At 48.0% G+C, this 18896-nt stretch overlaps 1 protein-coding gene across 5 annotated transcripts in view; it reads right to left on the bottom strand.

Moving 5' to 3' along the window:
• Positions 1-7001: 7001 nt before the first annotated feature.
• Positions 7002-18896, bottom strand: part of RAD52 (RAD52 homolog, DNA repair protein) — an 80904-nt gene continuing 69009 nt past the window's right edge. For 3 of the 5 annotated variants that reach the window (XM_030804355.1, XM_030804354.1, XM_030804353.1), the window contains 5 exons: positions 10861-11042; positions 10569-10702; positions 8687-8791; positions 8150-8377; positions 7002-7706 (listed from right to left, as the gene is read on the bottom strand). In XM_030804355.1, coding sequence (XP_030660215.1) covers positions 7645-7706; positions 8150-8377; positions 8687-8791; positions 10569-10702; positions 10861-11042 — 711 coding nt within the window. In that variant the 3' untranslated portion in view covers positions 7002-7644. Of the gene's footprint in view, positions 7707-8149; positions 8378-8666; positions 8792-10568; positions 10703-10860; positions 11043-18896 lie in introns of those variants that run through there. The other 2 variants (XR_004028249.1, XM_030804356.1) reach the window with 2 other exon arrangements.

The following is an 18896-nucleotide window of genomic DNA, read 5'->3' as shown; positions in this document are numbered from 1 at the left end:
ACACCTGCCTCATCTCGGTAAGTCTCCCCTCCTGGTGTCCAACACCAGCCGACCAACTCCCATCTCAGCCGCCCGCTCTCGGCCGCCGTCAATCTTACTCTAGACTTGGCCTGCAGGGAACGGAGTTTTCTCCCTCTCCTCCTCGCGTCTCTGGCCTGGGCCCCCCTTCCCTTTCTCGTCTCAAAAATCCTGGTACCAGGTGGCCCACGGTCCTCGGCCATAGTCGGCCCCTCAGTCCTTTCGCTTTGGTGACGACCAAACCGGAAGCTCTGAGTCATGTCGCAGTGTTCGGCTATTAGGGGACGCCCTACTTAGCCCTCACTGCATATCCTCTCGTAGCCCCGCCATGGGAGGCTCCGCATCCCTGCTGGCCGACTCTCCCCTATGATGCCTCCTGAACAATTTGTCAGCCCTAGGCTTAGCGGCCGACCTCAAACCAAAACGCACACAAGACTGGCCCACTTACCCCTTAGATAACCAAAACAAGTGGCCCCCTTATGGGTCCCTCGATCCTGGTATCCTCCAGGATTTCTATAACTATTGTGAGCGAACAGGAAAATGGGCAGAGATCCTGTACCTCCACGGGTTTTTCCTCCTAAAGGCCCTCAAACTGTCACCCTCCCCGACCCCCCTCATTCCTTCTGCTCCTGACTTTGATCCCGCCGATGAGCCCCCACCATATCACCATCCACAGCCCTTCCCACCGCTGCTGCCCAGCCCACAAGGGCCCCGCCCCCGGCAGCAGCCTCACCTCCTTCTGCCAACCCTGGCCTTCCTTCCCCATCCTCTCCAACCTCTCCTACTTCCTTTCCTCCACCTTTCAGCCCTCCTACTACTCGCTCCAGATCTCACCTCCCTGTCCTCGCTCCTCTGCGAGAAGTAGCAGGGGCAGAAGGCATCGTTCGCGTCCATGTCCCCTTTTCTATGGCTGATCTTTCACAAATCGAAAAACGCTTAGGCTTCTATACCTCCAACCCCGCTTCATATATCAAAGAATTCCAGTATCTTCTCCAAGCTTACAGCCTCACCTTTCACGATATTTACATGATCCTCTCTAACACCCTTCTCCCTGAGGAGCGCCGGCGAGTCTGGGAGCAAGCCCGCACTTACGCAGACCAGGTCCACCAAACAACCCCAGCCCTGCCCACAGGGGTGCAAGCAGTCCCTGCGCAAGAGCCTAACTGGGATTACAACACCCAAATTGGCGTCGCTGCCTGGGACCACTTCACCACCTGCTTAATAACCGGGCTGCATAAAGCAGCCCAAAAGGCAGTCACTTTGAAAAACTTCACGAAATCATACAAGAGAAACATGAAAACCCATCCGCCTTTCTTGACCGCCTTACACAGGCACTCCAACAATATACCAACATAGACCCAGAAGCCCCTGATGGCAGGCAGCTTCTCATGTCCATTTTTTCGTGCAAAGCTTCCCAGACATTAGAGCCAAATTAAAGAAGCTAGACAGAGGTCCCTTCACCCCGCAGACTGAGATTCTGGCCACCGCGTTCAAGGTATACCATAACCGTGACGAGGAGGCAAAAGTGTCAAATGCTGGCTTAAGCTCTCCGAGCCCCTCCTCAGCCAACTATAAACACTGGTGACCATAAGCCACCACTTGCCCACCGTCAGCCCCCTGGGCCCTGCTTCAAGTGCGGCAAAGAAGGGCATTGGGTCTGTGAGTGTTCCAATCCCAGGCCTCCATACAAGCCGTGTCCAAAATGCCACCAGCCCAGTCACTGGGCCGTCGACTGCCCCAACTCCCGGAGGGGGGTTGGGCCAGACCCCGGCCCTGCCCCCGACCTCTTAGGACTGGCCATTGACAATTGACGGAGCCCTGGGACTCCCCCCACCGACGCACACTATCACTGCACAGGAGCCCAGGGTGCCTCTCACAGTAGATGGGCGCCTCGTCACCTTCCTCCTCGATACAGGAGCTACTTTCTCAGTTCTGCAGGAATTTTGGGGTGTCACTTCCACTTCCGGCCCTCCTATAGTCGGGGTAGGAGGCCAAACCATGCACCCAAGAACTACCCCACTTTTATCCTGCTCCTTCTCAGGTCACCTCTTCTCTCATAGGTTTTTAGTTATGCCGCAGTGCCCCCTTCCCCTATTAGGAAGAGATATCCTTTCCAAGTTTAGAGCAGCCATCACTTTTAATCCCATAGCTCTCCCAGACTCTGCCTCCCTCCTCGCCCTAGTTGCCAACTCAACTGACCAACCCCACACTCCGTCTTCCTTGTCCCTATCTGTCAACCCCACAGTCTGGGACACTGCCACCCCCTCACTGGCTCACTGCACTCCTGTTGAAATCTCTCTAAAAAAGCCCCACCACTTTCCATGCCAGCCCCAATATCCCCTTCCCGCTACCAGCCTCAAAGGCTTGCAACCCCTTATCTCAGAACTTCTACAGAAGGGGTTCCTTAGGCCAACACACTCTCCATTCAACACTCCCATTCTAGCAGTAAAAAAACCCAATGGAAAGTTTTGCCTAGTTCAAGATCTGCGGCTTATCAATGAAGCTGTTAAGCCCATCCACCCGTTAGTCCCTAATCCCTATACTCTCCTCTCCTCTATCCCACCCGACACAACACATTTCTCGGTGGTGGACCTTAAAGATGCCTTTTTCACTATTCCCCTCTCCCCGCAGTCCCAAGACTTCTTTGCTTTCACCTGGACTGACCTAGATACCCAACAGTCACAACAGCTTACCTGGACAGTACTTCCCCAAGGGTTTCGAGACAGCCCCCACACATTTTTGGTCGAACCCTTGCCTCAGATCTCAGACTACTACACCTCCCTCACTCCACTCTGCTGCAATATGTAGATGATCTCCTCCTATGCAGTCCCTCTTTTACAGCCTCTCAAACTGACACCATTTCTCTCAACTTCCTAGCAGAAAAGGATACCGGGTATCCCCCCAACTTTCCTCCACACAGGTGACCTATCTAGGAGTCCTCCTTTCCCACAACTCCAAGGCCATCACTCTAGACCAGAAGTGCTTCATCCGGAGTCTCCCGGTCCCCAAAACTAAGCAAGAACTTCTCTCATTTCTAGGGCTTGCAGGGTACTTCAGAACATGGATTCCCAACTACTCTCTCCTAGCAAAACCACTTTATGAGCTGTCCCATGGAGCTCCATCTGAGCCCCTAGATACTACTGTCACCCAACCTTCTCAAGCCCTCCAACGGGCCCTTCTAAAGGCTCCAGCCTTACATCTCCCAAATCTCCAAAAACCCTTCACCCTATATGTACATGAACACAATGGCCTAGCCCTAGCAGTCCTAGGTCAAATGCAAGGACCCACATTTGCCGCCATTGCATACTTGTCCAAACAGCTAGACCCCACAGTGTGAGGGTGGGCCCCCTGCCTCTGGGCCCTAGCAGCCACCTACCTCCTACTCTTAGAATCAAAAAAACTCACCTATGGGGCAAGCATTGTTATTGCCTCTCCACACCAACTTAAAGATCTCCTCACATATAAGAGTCTACAAACCCTTCCTCCTTGTCGCATACTTTCACTTCTAGTCTCTTTCCTTCACAACCCAACTATTTCCTTCCAGCCATGTGCTCCCCTCAATCCTGCCACTCTCCTACCAATCAATCACCACCCTCCTCAACACGACTGCATTGAGATCCTAGAATCCCTCCTCCCTTGTCCGACTCATATAACCGAAGGACCCTTAGACAGTCCTGACCACACCTGGTTCACAGATGGCAGCTCTTTCACATTACAAGGGCAGCGCCTTGCAGGATATGCCATAGTTTCTCTAACCCAAACCATAGAGGCAAAGTCCTTACCACCAAATACCACTAATCAACAGGCAGAACTCATTGCGGCCACCCGCGCTTTCGAGTTAGCGGCAGACAGCTCACTTACGCTTTACACAGACTCTAAATATGTCTTCCACATCCTCCTCTCCCACTCAGTTATCTGGAAAGAAAGAGGATTACTCACAACCAAAGGGACATCCGTCACCAATGCCAGCCTCATCTCTCATCTCCTCCAAGCCTCTACTTCCCACAAAAATCGGAATCATTCACTGCAGGTCCCACCAAGTTGACTCCTCCCCTGTAACCCAAGGCAATAGCAAAGCAGACCAAGAAGCCCGACAGGCAGCCTTATCGGCCCTATCCCCCACCTTAATGCTAGTCACCACACAGCCATCAGGCCCACACCTGTCAACTGAGTCAAAACACACTCTTTTCACATAACCTTCATTCCATCTTCCACACCAGCCCCCAAACGTTGAAGGCGTTCCTCTCTTCCTTTTTCACCTTAGACTCCTCTGATTTACAGTTCCTCCAACAGCTCACGTCCACCTGCACCATCTGCCAACGCACTAACCCGCAAACCCCACTATGGCCAGGCACCTTTCCCACTCATCAGGCCTGGGGACACCTCCCCAGCAGCGATTGGCAACTTGACTTTACCCACATGCCTCCAGTTAAAAGATTTCGATACCTCCTAGTTCTAGTTGACACTTTCTCCAGGTAGGTTGAGGCTTTCCCGACTACCAATAAGACAGCAAGCACAGTTGCTTCACTTCTCCTATCAGAAATCATCCCACGGTTTGGGGTCCCCTCCTCCCTGCAAACTGACAACGGTCCTGAGTTCACATCCCAAATCTCACAAAATATAGCAACAGCTCTCAACATACCTTGGCACTTTCACATCCCATATCACCCACAATCTTCCGGAAAAGTCGAGCGGACCAACCGCACACTCAAAGAGACCCTCACCGAGCTACTTAGAACTGCATCTAGACTGGGTGAAATTACTCCCCACAGCCTTATTCAGGCTTCGAGTTCTCCCAAAGAAACCCACCCTCATGTCTCCTTTTGAAGTCATGTATGGTTGTACAGCACTTCCTCCTGGCATTAATCCCACCTCGCCACTGATCCCATCACATATTAATTATCCCCTCTTGTCCTTCATCGTTGCGAGCTTTGGAAAACGCAGGAAGGCCTCCAACCAGACACTAATAACATACAGACTACCTTCCCCCTCACGCCTGGTGGCTGGGTATTTTATTCACCACCTGGGCACACTGATTCAATGACTCTGGCCCCAAAATGGAAAGGGCCCCTCCAAATCGTACTATGCACCTCCACTGCCGCTAGACTCCAGGAATCTCCAGGACAACTAACCCCCTGGCTTCATATTTCCAGGTTAAAGCCAGCCACCAACCCGGATCAGTCAAGAAGCCCACCGGCCCCACACCATCCTACAAAATATACTTGCACACCTGTGCCAAACAGCCCACTCAAAATCTGCATCTCTAAAACACCTTCTCTTCCCCCTATTCCAGAAACATAGACTCTCCCCACAACCCTACTACCTGTTCACCATCAAAGAAACCTACACTACCAACAGGAGAACACACAACCCCCCTTCATCTCTCAAGTTCCACTTCTATGTGCAAACCTTAACAGACCTCCTCTTACCGCCTCCCACATCTTTTCACCTTCCTCCACCAGCGAACCCCCTTCACAGCCCTATCACCTTTTCACAGTCAAAGCCCCCTCTTGCTGCCGTCCCCTTATGCCTGCCAATAACTCCTCTGCCCCCACTAACTTCATCGTTTCCATCTCTAACCAAACCTTTAACCAGCTTCTCCCCAGAAATTACCAATTTTTAGCAACCTGTGAAGACACAGAGGACTCCAGAGACGGCCTCACACCCTTCTGATACGTCAACGACCAATACGCCAGTCAGCCGACACCAGTCAGATAAGATCTACCATAACAACCCCTCATCCAACATCCCTCATCCAGCCATTTCCAGGGTCGAGTCTGCCAAACACCCTAAATAACTATCATTCTCTTTTCCTTCTGGGCTAAACCTAGGTCCAACGCCACCAGTTCCTAGATGACCTCCGCACGGACAGCTGGCTCATCGCAGACCCCTCCCTGCCCCTTGGCTGGCTCACGGCTTTGGACGACCTATACCTACAAGGAACATTCATAGACTTCACACCCGAGGAGGTGTTCATATATAGCGCCCTACTACTTGGCCTTATACTCCTACTGTGCCCTGTCCACAACCCTCACAGTCCTCCCTTACCCCTCCCCCACAACACCCCTGTTCAGCAGGAAGTAGCCAGACGAACTACAACGCCCATTTCCCCACTTCTTAAAAAACAAAAAAGGGAGGAATGTTAGGTAACAGGAGTACCTTAATGGCGCCGGTTCCGGGTTCTTCTCCCCTCCTTGACCGGGCACTGTCTGCACCTGCCAAAGGAGGGCCAATCAGAAAGAAGCATCTCCCGCCTTCCCTTGGGCCCGCCCCACGTCGGCCCAAGGGATATAAAACCCAGCACACCAGCAGCTCTCTCTTCTCTTCTCTTCCTTCTCCACTCGATACCTCCAATAAAGATCTCTTGACCGTGACCGGTGTAGTCTGATCCTTGCCCAGCCTCTTTCAGAAACAGTCGTGTTTGAGCATCCCTAATTGAAATGCTCAGAGATCAGAAAATTTCTGAGTACTGACATGATGCCAGAAGTGGAAAATTCCACACATGAGCTTGTGTAACAAGTCGCAAAGCACCAGGCATACAACAGTTTATTCCTAAGAGAAAAAAAGACCCAGCCCCCTTCAGCTGCAGTATATCTTATACAAAAACTGTTTCATGCACAAAATTATGTGTATGAGGTATATATATGAAACACAGGTGAATTCCACGTTCAGACTTGGGTCCCATCCCCAAGGTCTCATCATGTGTATACAAATATTCAAAAAATGCAAAACAATTCTGGTTTCAAGTATTTCAGATAAGGGGATAAGCAATATATATATATTTTGTTATAAGGTATATGATTTGCTTTCTCAAAAATGCCTCTTCTGGCCAGACACAGTGGCTCACACCAGTAATCCCTGTATTTTGTAAGGCAGAGGTGGGAGGATCACTTGAGCCCAGGAGGCTGAGCTGTGTTTACACCACTGAACTTCAGTCCCGGCAACACAGCAAGACCCTGTCTCAAAAAAACAGCCTTTTTTCTTGGTCTTAGATGATTATTTCCTTCCTTACGAAAAAATGTCAGTCTTGAAGTCTTGAAAGAATGCAGGACTGTAATGTCATAAACCCATAAATTAGAGTTTATTTATATTAAATGAAGATTGTAGCCTGGATTGATACAAGTAATAAAAAGCACTACTCCAACCTTCTTCCTGTCGTGATCCACAGTGCTTAATGTGGACAACATTAAAGGCACGGACCCTAAAGGAAAGAAGGCAGACGTGATGCAAAACAACTAACTGAATGTAGGCAATTGCTGAGGCAGGTGCTTAGGACCAAGTCTGGCCTATATTGCTTGAGGGCAAGGAGCCATTGGTGATTCCTAAAATGTCCATCTTTATTAACATGATAGTTTAGTAATAAATAGTGGGAAGCCTCACAAGCCGAAGAAAAGGTATTCATCTGTCCAGAGCCTCTCCCTACTAGAGTGGCGGTCAAGCTTTTCCAAAGTGCTCAGCTCTAACTGCAGTGAGCTCTCAGTCAGATCCTCTTGATAAGGTTCAGAATGAAGCAAGATAAATCGCAATGAAGCTCATTCTCCAGGAGTGATGAACAATTTCATGACCAAAAAGTAGTTTTCCAAAGTCCCTTTGTGACAGAGTCTAATCACGTGGCCTGAGCCTCAGTTAAGATGGATCATATTTCCTTTTCTTCATGTCCTGGCTCTTCCTATGAGATTCCCAGTTTCCTGTGGAAGACAAAATGGCTTAAATGTAGCTGCCATAATTTTAAAATAAACTGACAGCTAATGATTTCTGGATTATATTAATGATCCTAATTTAGACTAAGCCCAAGAATGAGAATTACTGTTAGGAGGAAGGCAGATCATTCTCCTAGACCGAGTGACATCGTGCTCATGACAGACCTGCTGCTAAGAGGGAAAGCTCTCCATGCAGTCAAGTTTCCGCTTCCTGCTATTATCAGGAGCTGAAAAGGGCTGCACCTGAAGTCAGGAGCCCAAAGGAAAAGTTCTGGCTCTTAAACCAATTATCTTCTGCTTGCAGTTTCATTCCCTAATAGAAGTTCCCTATTCTATCAAACTTTAAATGAAACGTCATCCTTCCTCAAAAATTCCCAGAATTAAAGCTAGGATCTCCCTTTAATTTTTGTGCCTGAACATCTCTCTGCTACCTGTTATGCGTTGGTCAGTGCTATAAGTTTGGAGGTCCCAAGATCCAGATTTTGCTTGTGGTTTCTGGTGGCAAAGACTGTGTGGAGTCCTGTTCTGGGTCACCATCTGGTTGTTCAAGGCTAGTGTGTCAGAGGTCTGGGCTCGGTCTGCTCTAGACGAGGGCTTGACCACACCATCCCCTGCATCTGGAGTCACAGCCCACTTTTCAGAGTTGTCTTCAAGAGTCTCTACAGAGGTCAAGGAAAAGTGCGTCATCAGCAAATGACGAAGTATTCTCATAGAAAGCACTGGAAAAACTGGCCGTCAGAAATTCCATGTCTTGAGTACCTTCTGACAGTTTTTGGAATTTCTCTCCCCTCCCCCTAAAAGTACACTTCCCTTTGGTTAGGACCAAAGAGGAACTGGACATATGCTATCAGCCAGAACCCCCTCAACAAAAACACACGAAAATGAGGATTTTTATGTTGCCTAAAAGGTATTCTGTGGCTACTAAAAACATACAGCACAGTAGCTTACAAGCATTTCAAGGTATTTACTGATTAATTCTTGAGTCACTCCTGCAAGGATGTCTTTCTCCAGGAGTGGTTCTGAGACGGCAGTTACAGGAGTGCTATGCGTCAGAGGAGGGGCCGGAGGCGCTGCTACGGTTCACAGAGGAGAGAAAGGACAAGTCATAATCACATCACTGCATGGGATTTCAGAGTGTGAGGCACTCCCCTCTCGTTAGAGGGAACACTCTCAGAAGGACAACACCGCTTGGGGCTACGCTGCTTCAGCCAGTAAAAAGAACTCAGATTCCCAAGTCCCAGTCCTGCCTACAGATCTGTCTGTGGTTTGAATTCTTCTCACCAGTGGGAAAAACAAGTTTCTTTCTCCTTTCACAGCAAAAGTAAAAGGGTTCTTACAGGCCATCTAATCCAGTGTCTGGCTTGCTTGTTACAGCCATAACCCTTACTCAAACAAAATCTTAAACTAAAATATGACCAGGCACAGTGGCTCACACCTGTAACCCCAGCACTTGGGGAGGCCAAGGTGGGAGGATCGCTTGAAACCAGGAGTTCGAAACGCCACCTCTACAAAAAAATAAAATATAAGCGGGTGTGGGAGCATGCACTTGTAGTCCCAGCTACTCAGGAGGCTGAGGAAGGAGGATCACTTGAGCTCAGGAAGGTCAAAGCTGCAGTGAACCCTGATCCCGCCACTGCACTCCAGGCTGGGTGACAGAGCAAGACCCTGTCTGAAAACAAACCAGCAAACAAAATCTTCAGCCAAAATCTGATGTGTGAAATGGATTAAAATAACAATGGCTCAGGTTGTCTGTCAAGGGGCAGGGAAGGCCTGGAGGGCAGCTTCCTCCACAGTCTACCCGGGAGCTTCTGCAATGGTTGAGAAGCTAAACACCTACAGTAACTCAACAGTAAGGATATCCACAGGACAGGAAGTGGTTCTGTTTTGGTTTTTATGTTAATTTCAGCCTGTGGTGCTGAGGGGCACATGAATGAACCAAGCATGAAGCAAGTCCTCTGTGAATCTTCTTCACAATTTGTAGGGAAAAACTGAGCACAAGCTGGATGGATCTTTCCACTCTCTGAGTACGGACTACCTACCCCTGGATGGGCAGGAGAGAACAGGTGGGGAGACAGAGAAGAAAGAGAAGAAGGCGTCTGTATCACTATTCCCACTGAATCTGGACTCTGAAATGAACTAAAGTTGATAAATAATCTGCCAAAAGTTCCCGTTATTCTCAATCCCAATTTTGCCTTGTATTCGAAGATATCTCAGAAACACAAGGCTTTTTTTTTTTTTTTGAGACATGGTCTCACTCTGTTGCCCAGGCTGGAGTGCAGTGGCACGATCTCGGCTCACTGCAACCTCTGCCTTCTGGATTCAAGCAATTCTCCTGCCTCAGCCTCCCGAGTAGGGGGGACCACAGGCACACGCCACCACACCTGGCTAATTTTTATGTATTTTTGGTAGAGAGGCGGTTTCGCCATGATGGCCAGGCTGGTCTCAAACTCCTGACCTCAAGTGATGTGCCCACCTTGGCCTCCCAAAGTGCTGGGATTACGGACGTGAGCCACCGTGCCTGGCCAAGGCTTTCTAATGTAGAGATGGCCAAAGTATTTGAAGCAAAAAAAAAGTTCTTTACCCTGAAATTTCTAATTCTAGAAGATTTTATTAAGGCCCACTTAGTTCCATGGGGAAAAAAAATCATTGTCTTTAGAAACGGGAAAATGTACAGCAGAGTTAAATATCTGAATTTCCTGGGCTCATCTCTCCTGCGTGTAGCTTGAGAAAAGTCCCAGCGAGGCCTGGTTTGGAGCCAGCCCAGGGTTACCGGCAGAATCAGGCGAACCTGCCTAGACTTCCTCCCACAGAACCTCCCAGGGCTCCGCTCCCACCCCTCACACCCCTCACTCTTCTCAGAGGACGGCGTGGAGACGGGAACCTGCTGCTTCTCCATCCGCTCCCGGAACTGCTGCTGCAGCTGCTTTTGCCGGAGCTTCCGCTGGTAGGTGGCCTCGCTCTCCACGGCGGATGAGGTCAGGCTTCTGCATGAGAGGACAACGGTGAGGGGGGACTCCCGAGCCACAGCCGTGGCTGCTGGGAGCACACGCAGCCAGCACACAGCTGGCTCTGAAGGAGGACGTGGAGGCAGCCCCAGTGACACAGGAAGGGGCAGCAGAGGAAGGGGACTTGGGCCGCATACCGGGAGCTGCAGTCCTTGTCCGCCTGTATCACAACATGGCTTGGTCTGGAAGGGGAGGTCACCTCCTGTAGCTGTGGGTGTCCCAGGGCAGTGTTCGGTCGGCAGCTGTTATATCTTGCCTCTTCCACAGACGGTTCAAAATCTTGTCTCTTCGCTTTAGTTAAATCCACTTCAAGAGGCAACTAGTAAGGAAAGAAAGAGAGGAGAAAAACAAATTCCTTCAATGGGCTCTTGCCCTCCGCTTCTTCTCCCTGACTCACAGATTTAGATTCCTGCAAAATCGCATTTGACATCCTCCATCCATCACGCCTTCTAGGTCCTGTAACTATGAGGAGGAGGAGCCAGACAATTTCATGTTCTGTTAGTGAAGTTTTGATAAAAAGGAATCCTTCTTTGGTTTTGACTTAGGGCAGATGTTCTGTAAAATCAAATTTGAATCTTTCCTGGGCAGCTGGGTCTGTCTTTGCTGCCTCCTTGTCCTTTTTCCATGGAAATGAGCGCACAGTCTCTGTGGAGGTCTGCACCTTCTCAACCCTTTCTGCCAGGGCCACCCCTGCAAATCGCACTCGTCACTGAGGGAGCCTCGGGCACGCTGTGGCATCACGAAGAACCCTTCAAACGACAGAGGGAGGAACACGGGAGGCACGGACGCCGGCTGCCAGCCAAGGCTGCAAGGACTCTTCCAGTACGGGGCTGTTGTGCATCTCATCAACATGAGAAGGGACAGTCCCGTGCTGCGTGGCACAGGGCAAATGATTTCATTTCTACACGGATTCCTACAGAAATCCAGAACATTTTTACTTGGGGAAACATCTCTCAATTCATAAAACTGATGCTGATGGAATAATTGTTTGAATATGAGGGATTAAGATGATTAATTTAATGAGGGATTAAAATGATTAAGATTTTGACCTGAAAATGAAAATTATAGTGCAGATTTCATATCTACATTGAAAGATAAATGAGTAGTTTAAAAAGAAATGAGCTTTGGCCAGGCACGTTGGCTCATGCCTGTAACCCCAGCACTTTGGCAAGCCAAGGCAGATCACTTGAGTCCAGGAGTTCAAGACCAGCCTGGCCAACATGGCAAAAATACAAAAAAATATCGAAGGAACTCCTGAGTAACAGTCTGTCTCTACTAAAAATACAAAAAAAAAAAAAAACTTAGCTGGGCATGGTGGCACACACCAATAATCCCAGCTACTCAGGAGGCTGAGGCAGGAGAATCACTTAAACCTGGGAGGCGGAGGTTGCAGTGGGCGGAGATCGCACCACCGCACTCCAGCCCGGGCGACAGAGCAAGACTGTGTCTCAAAAAAAAGAAATGAGCTTTGAAAAATATGAAAGACTGGCAATACCAAGTGCTGTCGAAGATATGGAACAATTGGAACTTACACAATGCCACGTGGGGCGTGAATTAATACAACCATACAGGAAAACAGGAAGAACCTACTAAAACTAAACATGTACCTATCTTCTCACCCAATAATTCCCAACAAAAATGAGTCCGAGTGTACAGCAAAAGAATGCTAACAGCGGCTCTCATGAAAACAGCCACAAGCTACAAAAACCAAAATGTCTACTAGGAAAAGACTAGAAAAATAAATTGCCACATACTCATGCATTATACAGCAATGAAACTGCTGCTTGCACGGTGAATGAATCTCACCACCATGCTGAATTCAAGTAAGATACAAAGAGTTCAAACTGCGGGATTCCAAAAAAGTACATCACAATAAAAACAAATTGGTGGCTTTCTTTGTTTTCGTTTTGTTTTGTTTTTGAGAGAGGGTCTGGCTCTGTAGCCCAGGCTGGAGTGCAGTGGCATAATCACCGCTCACTGCAGCTGGGCCTCCTGGGCTCAAATGATTCTCCCAGCTCAGCCTCCCAAGCAGCTGGGACTACAGGCACCACCACCAGGCCCAGCTAATTTTTATTTTTATTTCGTAGAGACAGGGTCCCACTATGTTGTCCTGGCTGGTCTCCAACTCCTGGGCTCAAGCAATCCTTCTTCCTCAGCCTCTCAAACTGGTGGGATTACAGGAGTGAGCCACCACACCTGGCCAATCTGTGTTGTTAAAAGTGGTTTGCTCAGAGTGGGAAGGAGGGCAGGGGATGGCAATGACTGCAAGGAACACAGCTGGGCCTTCTAGGTACTGGTAATGTCTTGATTCAGATGTTGGCTATGTGGATGTGTTTGATTTGAAAATTCATCAAGCTGAGCATGGATGATACGTGCACTTGTCTACATGTCTATATGTTCTTTTTAATACTTCGGTCAATTTTCTTAAAATATGAACTGTACGATTCCACTTACAGTACAATTCCATTTGTGAACTTTACATATATAAAGTTCAAAAACAGGAAAAAATAATCCATGGAAGTCAGAATAGAAGACAGGACAGTAGTTACTTTTGAAAAAAGGAAAGCAAGGCAGTGACTGGAAGAGGGCAAAATGGGGCTTCTGGGCTGCTGGTAAAGCTCTGATTCCCGATCTGGGAGGTGAATAGCTGTGCTCACTTATGAAATGGTAGCTCGTGCCTGTAATCCCAGCACTTTGGGAGACTGAGGCAGGTGGCTCACTTGAGGTCAGGAGTTCGAGATCACCCTGGCCAACATGGCAAAACCCTGTTTCTACTAAAAATACAAAAATTAGCCGGGCATGGTGGCGGGTGCCTATAATCCCACTTACTTGGGAAGCTGAGGCTGGAGAATCACTTGAACCCACAAGGCAGAGGTTGCAATGATCACAACATTGCACTCCAGCCTCGGTGACAAGAGTGAAACTCTGTCTCAACAAAAAAAAAAAAGGAGAAATTTGGGGCCAGGCTCAGTGGCTCACACCTGTAATGTAGCTCACACCAGGCTCAGTGGCTCACACCTTGGGAGGCCAAGGCAGGTGGATTGATCACTTGAGCCCAGGAGTTTGAGACCAGCCTGGGAAACACAGCAAAACCCCACTCTACTAAAAATACAAAACATTAGTTGGGTGTGGTGGCGGGTGCCTGTAGTCCCAGCTACTCAGGAGGCTGAGGCACGAAAATCGCTTGAACCTGGGAGGCAGAGGTTGCAGTGAGCCAAGATAGCGCCACTGCACTCCAGCGTGGACGACAGAGCAAGACTCTGTCCAAAAAAAAAAAAAAAAAAGCGGGCTGGGCGTGGTGGCTCACGCCTGTGATCCCAACACCTTGGGAGGCCGAGGTGGGCGGATCACCTGAGGTTAGGAGTTCGAGATCAGCCTGACCAACATGATGAAACCCCATCTCTACAAAATACAAAAAATTAGCTGGGCGTGGTGGCACACACCTGTAGTTCCAGCTACTCAGAAGGCTGAGGCAGAAGAATTGCTTGAACCCGGGAGGCAAAGGATGCAGTGAGCCAAGATTGCACCACTGCACTCTAGCCTGAGCAGCAGAACAAGACTCCGTCTCAAAAAAAAAAAAAAAAATTGTTATAGGAGACAAGGGTATTATATAATGATAAGAATGTCAGCCGGGCGCAGTGGCTCACACCTATAATCCCAGCACTTTGGGAGGCCGAGGTGGGCAGATCACGAGGTCAGCAGATCAAGACCATCCTGGCTAACACGGTGAAACCCCGTCTCTACTAAAAATACAAAAAATTAGCTGGGCTTGGTGGCGGGTGCCTGTAGTCCCAGCTACTCAGGAGGCAGAGGCAGGAGAATGGTGTGAACCCAGGAGGCAGAGCTTGCAGTGAGCCGAGATGGTGCCACTGCACTCCAGCCTGGACGACAGAGTTAGACTCTGTCTCAAAAAAAAGAATGTTGGCCGGGCGCGGTGGCTCACGCCTGTAATCCCAGCACTTTGGGAGGCCGAGGCAGGCGGATCACAAGGTCAGGAGATCGAGACCATCCTGGATAACATGGTGAAACCCCGTCTCTACTAAAAATACAAAAAAAATAGCCGGGTGTGGTGGCAGGCGCCTGTAGTCCCAGCTACTCGGGAGGCTGAGGCAGGAGAATGGCGTGAACCCGGGAGGTGGAGCTTGCAGTGAGCCGAGATCACGCCACTGCGCTCCAGCCTGGGTGACAGAGCAAGACTCCGTCTCAAAAAAACAAACAAAAAAAAGAATGTCAATTCACCAAGAAGATATAACAATTATAAATATTTATGCACCAAACACCAGAGGTCCTAAATATATGAAGCAAACTTTGAGAGGATTGTAAGGTGAAATAAAAGCAACACAATAATAGTAGGAGACTTCACTACTCAACTTTCAATAATAGATAAAACAACCAAACAAAAGATGAATAAGGCGATAGAGTATTTGAACAATACTATAGGCCAACTGGACCTAACAGTCATATACATAACATTCCACCCACCAACAGCAGAAAATGCATTCTTCTCAAGTACACATGGAACATTCTCCAAGACAGACCACATGTTAGGCCACAAAACAAGTCCTAACAAATTCAAGATTGAAATCATATAAAATATCTTTTCAATCACAATGGAATGAAACTAGAAATCAACAGCAAAAAGAAAACTGGAAAATCCACAAATCAGTAGAAATTAAACACCACACTCTTAAAGTCAAAGGAAATGTAACAAGGAGACTTAGAAGAATTCCCTGAGACGAATGAACACTACGACACAACTACCACACCTCTGGGGTGCAGTGAAAGAAGTCTCAAGAGGGAAGTTACGCACACATTTAAAAAAAAAGATCTCAAATCTATGTTATACCTCAAAGAACTGGAAAAAAAAAGTTACACCCAAAGCTAGAAGAAAGGAAATTCTAAAAGGATGAGAGCAAACATAAGTGAAACACAGAATACAAAAACAATACGAAAAAGCTCAATAAAAATAGGAGTTGGGCCACATGTGGTTGCTCACACCTGTTATCCCAGCATTTTGGGAGGCCAAGGCAGGTGGATCACTTGAGGCCAGGAGTTTGAGACCAGCCTGGGCAACATGGTAAAATTTTTTGTATTCTGTACAAAAAATAAAAAAATTAGCCTGGCAAGGTGGCAAATGCCTGTAGTCCCAGCTACTTGGGAGGCTAAGGCAGGAGGATCATTTGAGTCCGGGGTATAGAGGCTGCAGTGAGCTGAGATCACACGACTGCCCTCCAGCCTGGGTGGGAGGATCACTCAAGCCCAGGATGTCGAGGCTGCAGTGAGCCAGGCCATGATCAGACCACTGCATTCCAGCCTGGGTGACAGGGTGAGACCTTGTCATGAAATGAGATGAGATGAGATGAATAAAAGAAATTAAATTAAAATAATAAAACAAAATAAAATGACAAAGGACTTGAATAGACATTTCTCCAAAGACGATAAGCAGATGGCCAATAAGCATATGAAAATATGCTTGGCCGGGTGCGGGGGCTCACACCTGTAATCCCAGCACTTTGGGAGGACAAGGTGGGCGGATCACCTGAGGTCAGGAGTTCGAGACCAGCCTGACCAACATGGTGAAACCCTGTCTCTACTAAAAATACAAAAATTAGCTGGGCATGGTGGCAGGCGCCTATAGTCCCAGCTACTTGGGAGGCTGAGACAGGAGAACTGTTTGAACCCAGAGGCGGAGGTTGCAGTGAACCAACATTGTGCCACTGCACTCCAGCCTGGGTAACAGAGTGAGACTCTATCTCAAAAAAGAAAATATGGTCAACATTACTAATCATCAGGGGGTATGCAAATCCTAACCACAATAAAATATCACACCCATTAGGTTGGCTAAAAAAAAAAAAAAAAACCCAAAAACTCAGAAAATAACAAGTGCTGGTTAGGATTTAGAAAAATCTGAACTCATGTGCACTGTTGGTGGAATTGTAAAATGGGGCAACTGCTATGAAAATCAGCATGGCAGCTCCTTGAAAAATTAAAAATAGGATTACCATATGACCCAGCAATCCCCTTCAGAATGTCTGAAAGAATTGAAAACGGGATCTCAAAGAGAGTTACACACCCTCGTTCACAGCAGCATTATTCAAAATAGCCAAGAGGTTGAAAGCAACCCAAATGCCCATCAACAAATGAATGCATAAACAAAATGTGGTCTATATATACAATGGAATATTCAGCCACAGAAAGGAGGGAATTCTGATACACACTACATGGATGAATCTTAAGGGCATTAATGCTAAGTGAAATAAGCCAGTCACAAAAAAACAAAAATTATGTGATTCCATTTATATGAGGTATCCAGAGTCGACAAATTCATAGAAACAGAAAGTAGACACACCTACAATCTCAGCACTTAAGGAGGCTGAGTGGGAGGATTGCTTGTAGCCAGGAGTTTGAGACTAGCCTGGGCAACAGCAAAACCCCATGTCCACACAAAAAAAAGTATTTTATTTTTATTTTATTATTATTATTTTGAGACAGAATCTCACTCTGTCTCCCAGGCTGGAGTGCAGTGGTGCGATCTTGGCTCACTGCAGCCTCCACCTCCCAGGTTCAAGCGATTCTCACGCCTCAGCCTCCAGAAGCGCTGGGATTACAGGCAGGCTGACCACCATGCCCAGCTAATTTTTGTATTTTTTAGTAGACACAGGGTTTCACCATGTTGGCCAGGGTGGTCTCAAACTCCTAGGCTCAAGCGATCTAACCACCTCGGCCTCCCAAAGTGCTAGGATTACAGGCAGGAACCACAGCGCCCAACCTAATTTTTTAAAAAAGAAAAAAAAATCAAGACCAGCCTCGGCAACACAGCAAGAACTCATCTCTAAAAAAAAAAAAGTTGATTAGCTGGGTCCCAGTGCAGTGGCCCCTGCTGTAATCCCAGCGCTTTGGGAGGCTGAGGCAGGAGGATCACTGAGCCCAGTAGTTCATGACCAGCCCTGAGAAACTGTCTCTACAAAAAAAAAAATAATAATTGTTTAAAAAATAAATTAGCTAAGTGTGCTGGCACATACCTGTAGTTCTAGCCACTTGAGAGGCTGAGGCAGGAGGATCCAGGAGGATCCCCTGGGCCCAGGAGTTCAAGGATGCAGTGAATTATGATTGCACTCCTGCATTCCAGCCTGGGTGACAGAGCAAGACCTCATCTTTCATAAAATAAACTTTAAAAAAAGGAAAGAAAAAGAAAGAAAGTGGAAGTAGTTACAAGGGCCTAGGAAAGGGGAAATGTGGAGGTCTTGTTTCACAGGTACAGGGTCTCTGTTCTATAGATCAATTTCACAACAATGTGAATACACTTAACACTACTCAACTACACACTAAAAGTAGTTAAAATGTGATGTGTTTTACTACAATTTAAAAAAAGAAAAGGCCAGGTGTGGTGGCTCACACCCGTCATCCCAGAACTTTGGGAGGCCGAGGCAGGCGGATCATTTGAGGTCAGGAGTTCAAGACCAGCCTAGCCAACAGGGCGAAACCCCATCTACTAAAAATAAAAAAATTAGCTGGGCATGGTGACTGGCACCTGTAGTCCCAGCGACTTGGGAGGCTGAGGCAGGAGAATGGCGTGAACCCAGGAGGCGGAGGTTGCAGTGAGCCGAGATCGCACTACTGCACTCCAGCCTGGGCGACAGAGCAAGACTATCTCAAAAAAAAAAAAAAAAAAAAAAAGAAAAAGAAAACTTGACTAATATCTCTCATAAACATAGATGCAAAAATGCCTAACAAAGGCCGGGCGCGGGGGCTCACACCTGTAATCCCAGCACTTTGGGAGGCTGAGGCGGGCGAATCATGAGGTCAGGAATTCGGGACCAGCCTGACCAAGACGGTGAAACCCCGTCTCTACTAAAAAAATACAAAAATTAGGCCGGGCGCGGTGGCTCACGCTTGTAATCCCAGCACTTTGGGAGGCCGAGGCGGGTGGATCACGAGGTCAGGAGATCGAGACCACGGTGAAACCCTGTCTCTACTAAAAATACAAAAAATTAGCCGGGCGTGGTGGCGGGCGCCTGTAGTCCCAGCTACTCGGAGAGGCTGAGGCAGGAGAATGGCGCGAACCCGGGAAGCGGAGCTTACAGTGAGCCGAGATTGCGCCACCGCACTGCAGCCTGGGCAACAGAGCGAGACTCCGTCTCAAAAAAAAAAAAAAAAAAAATACAAAAATTAG

This window comes from Nomascus leucogenys, chromosome 23 (genome assembly GCF_006542625.1).
Source record: "Nomascus leucogenys isolate Asia chromosome 23, Asia_NLE_v1, whole genome shotgun sequence".
Taxonomy (NCBI): domain Eukaryota; kingdom Metazoa; phylum Chordata; class Mammalia; order Primates; family Hylobatidae; genus Nomascus; species Nomascus leucogenys.
This window is presented reverse-complemented; position numbering and strand designations above follow the sequence as displayed.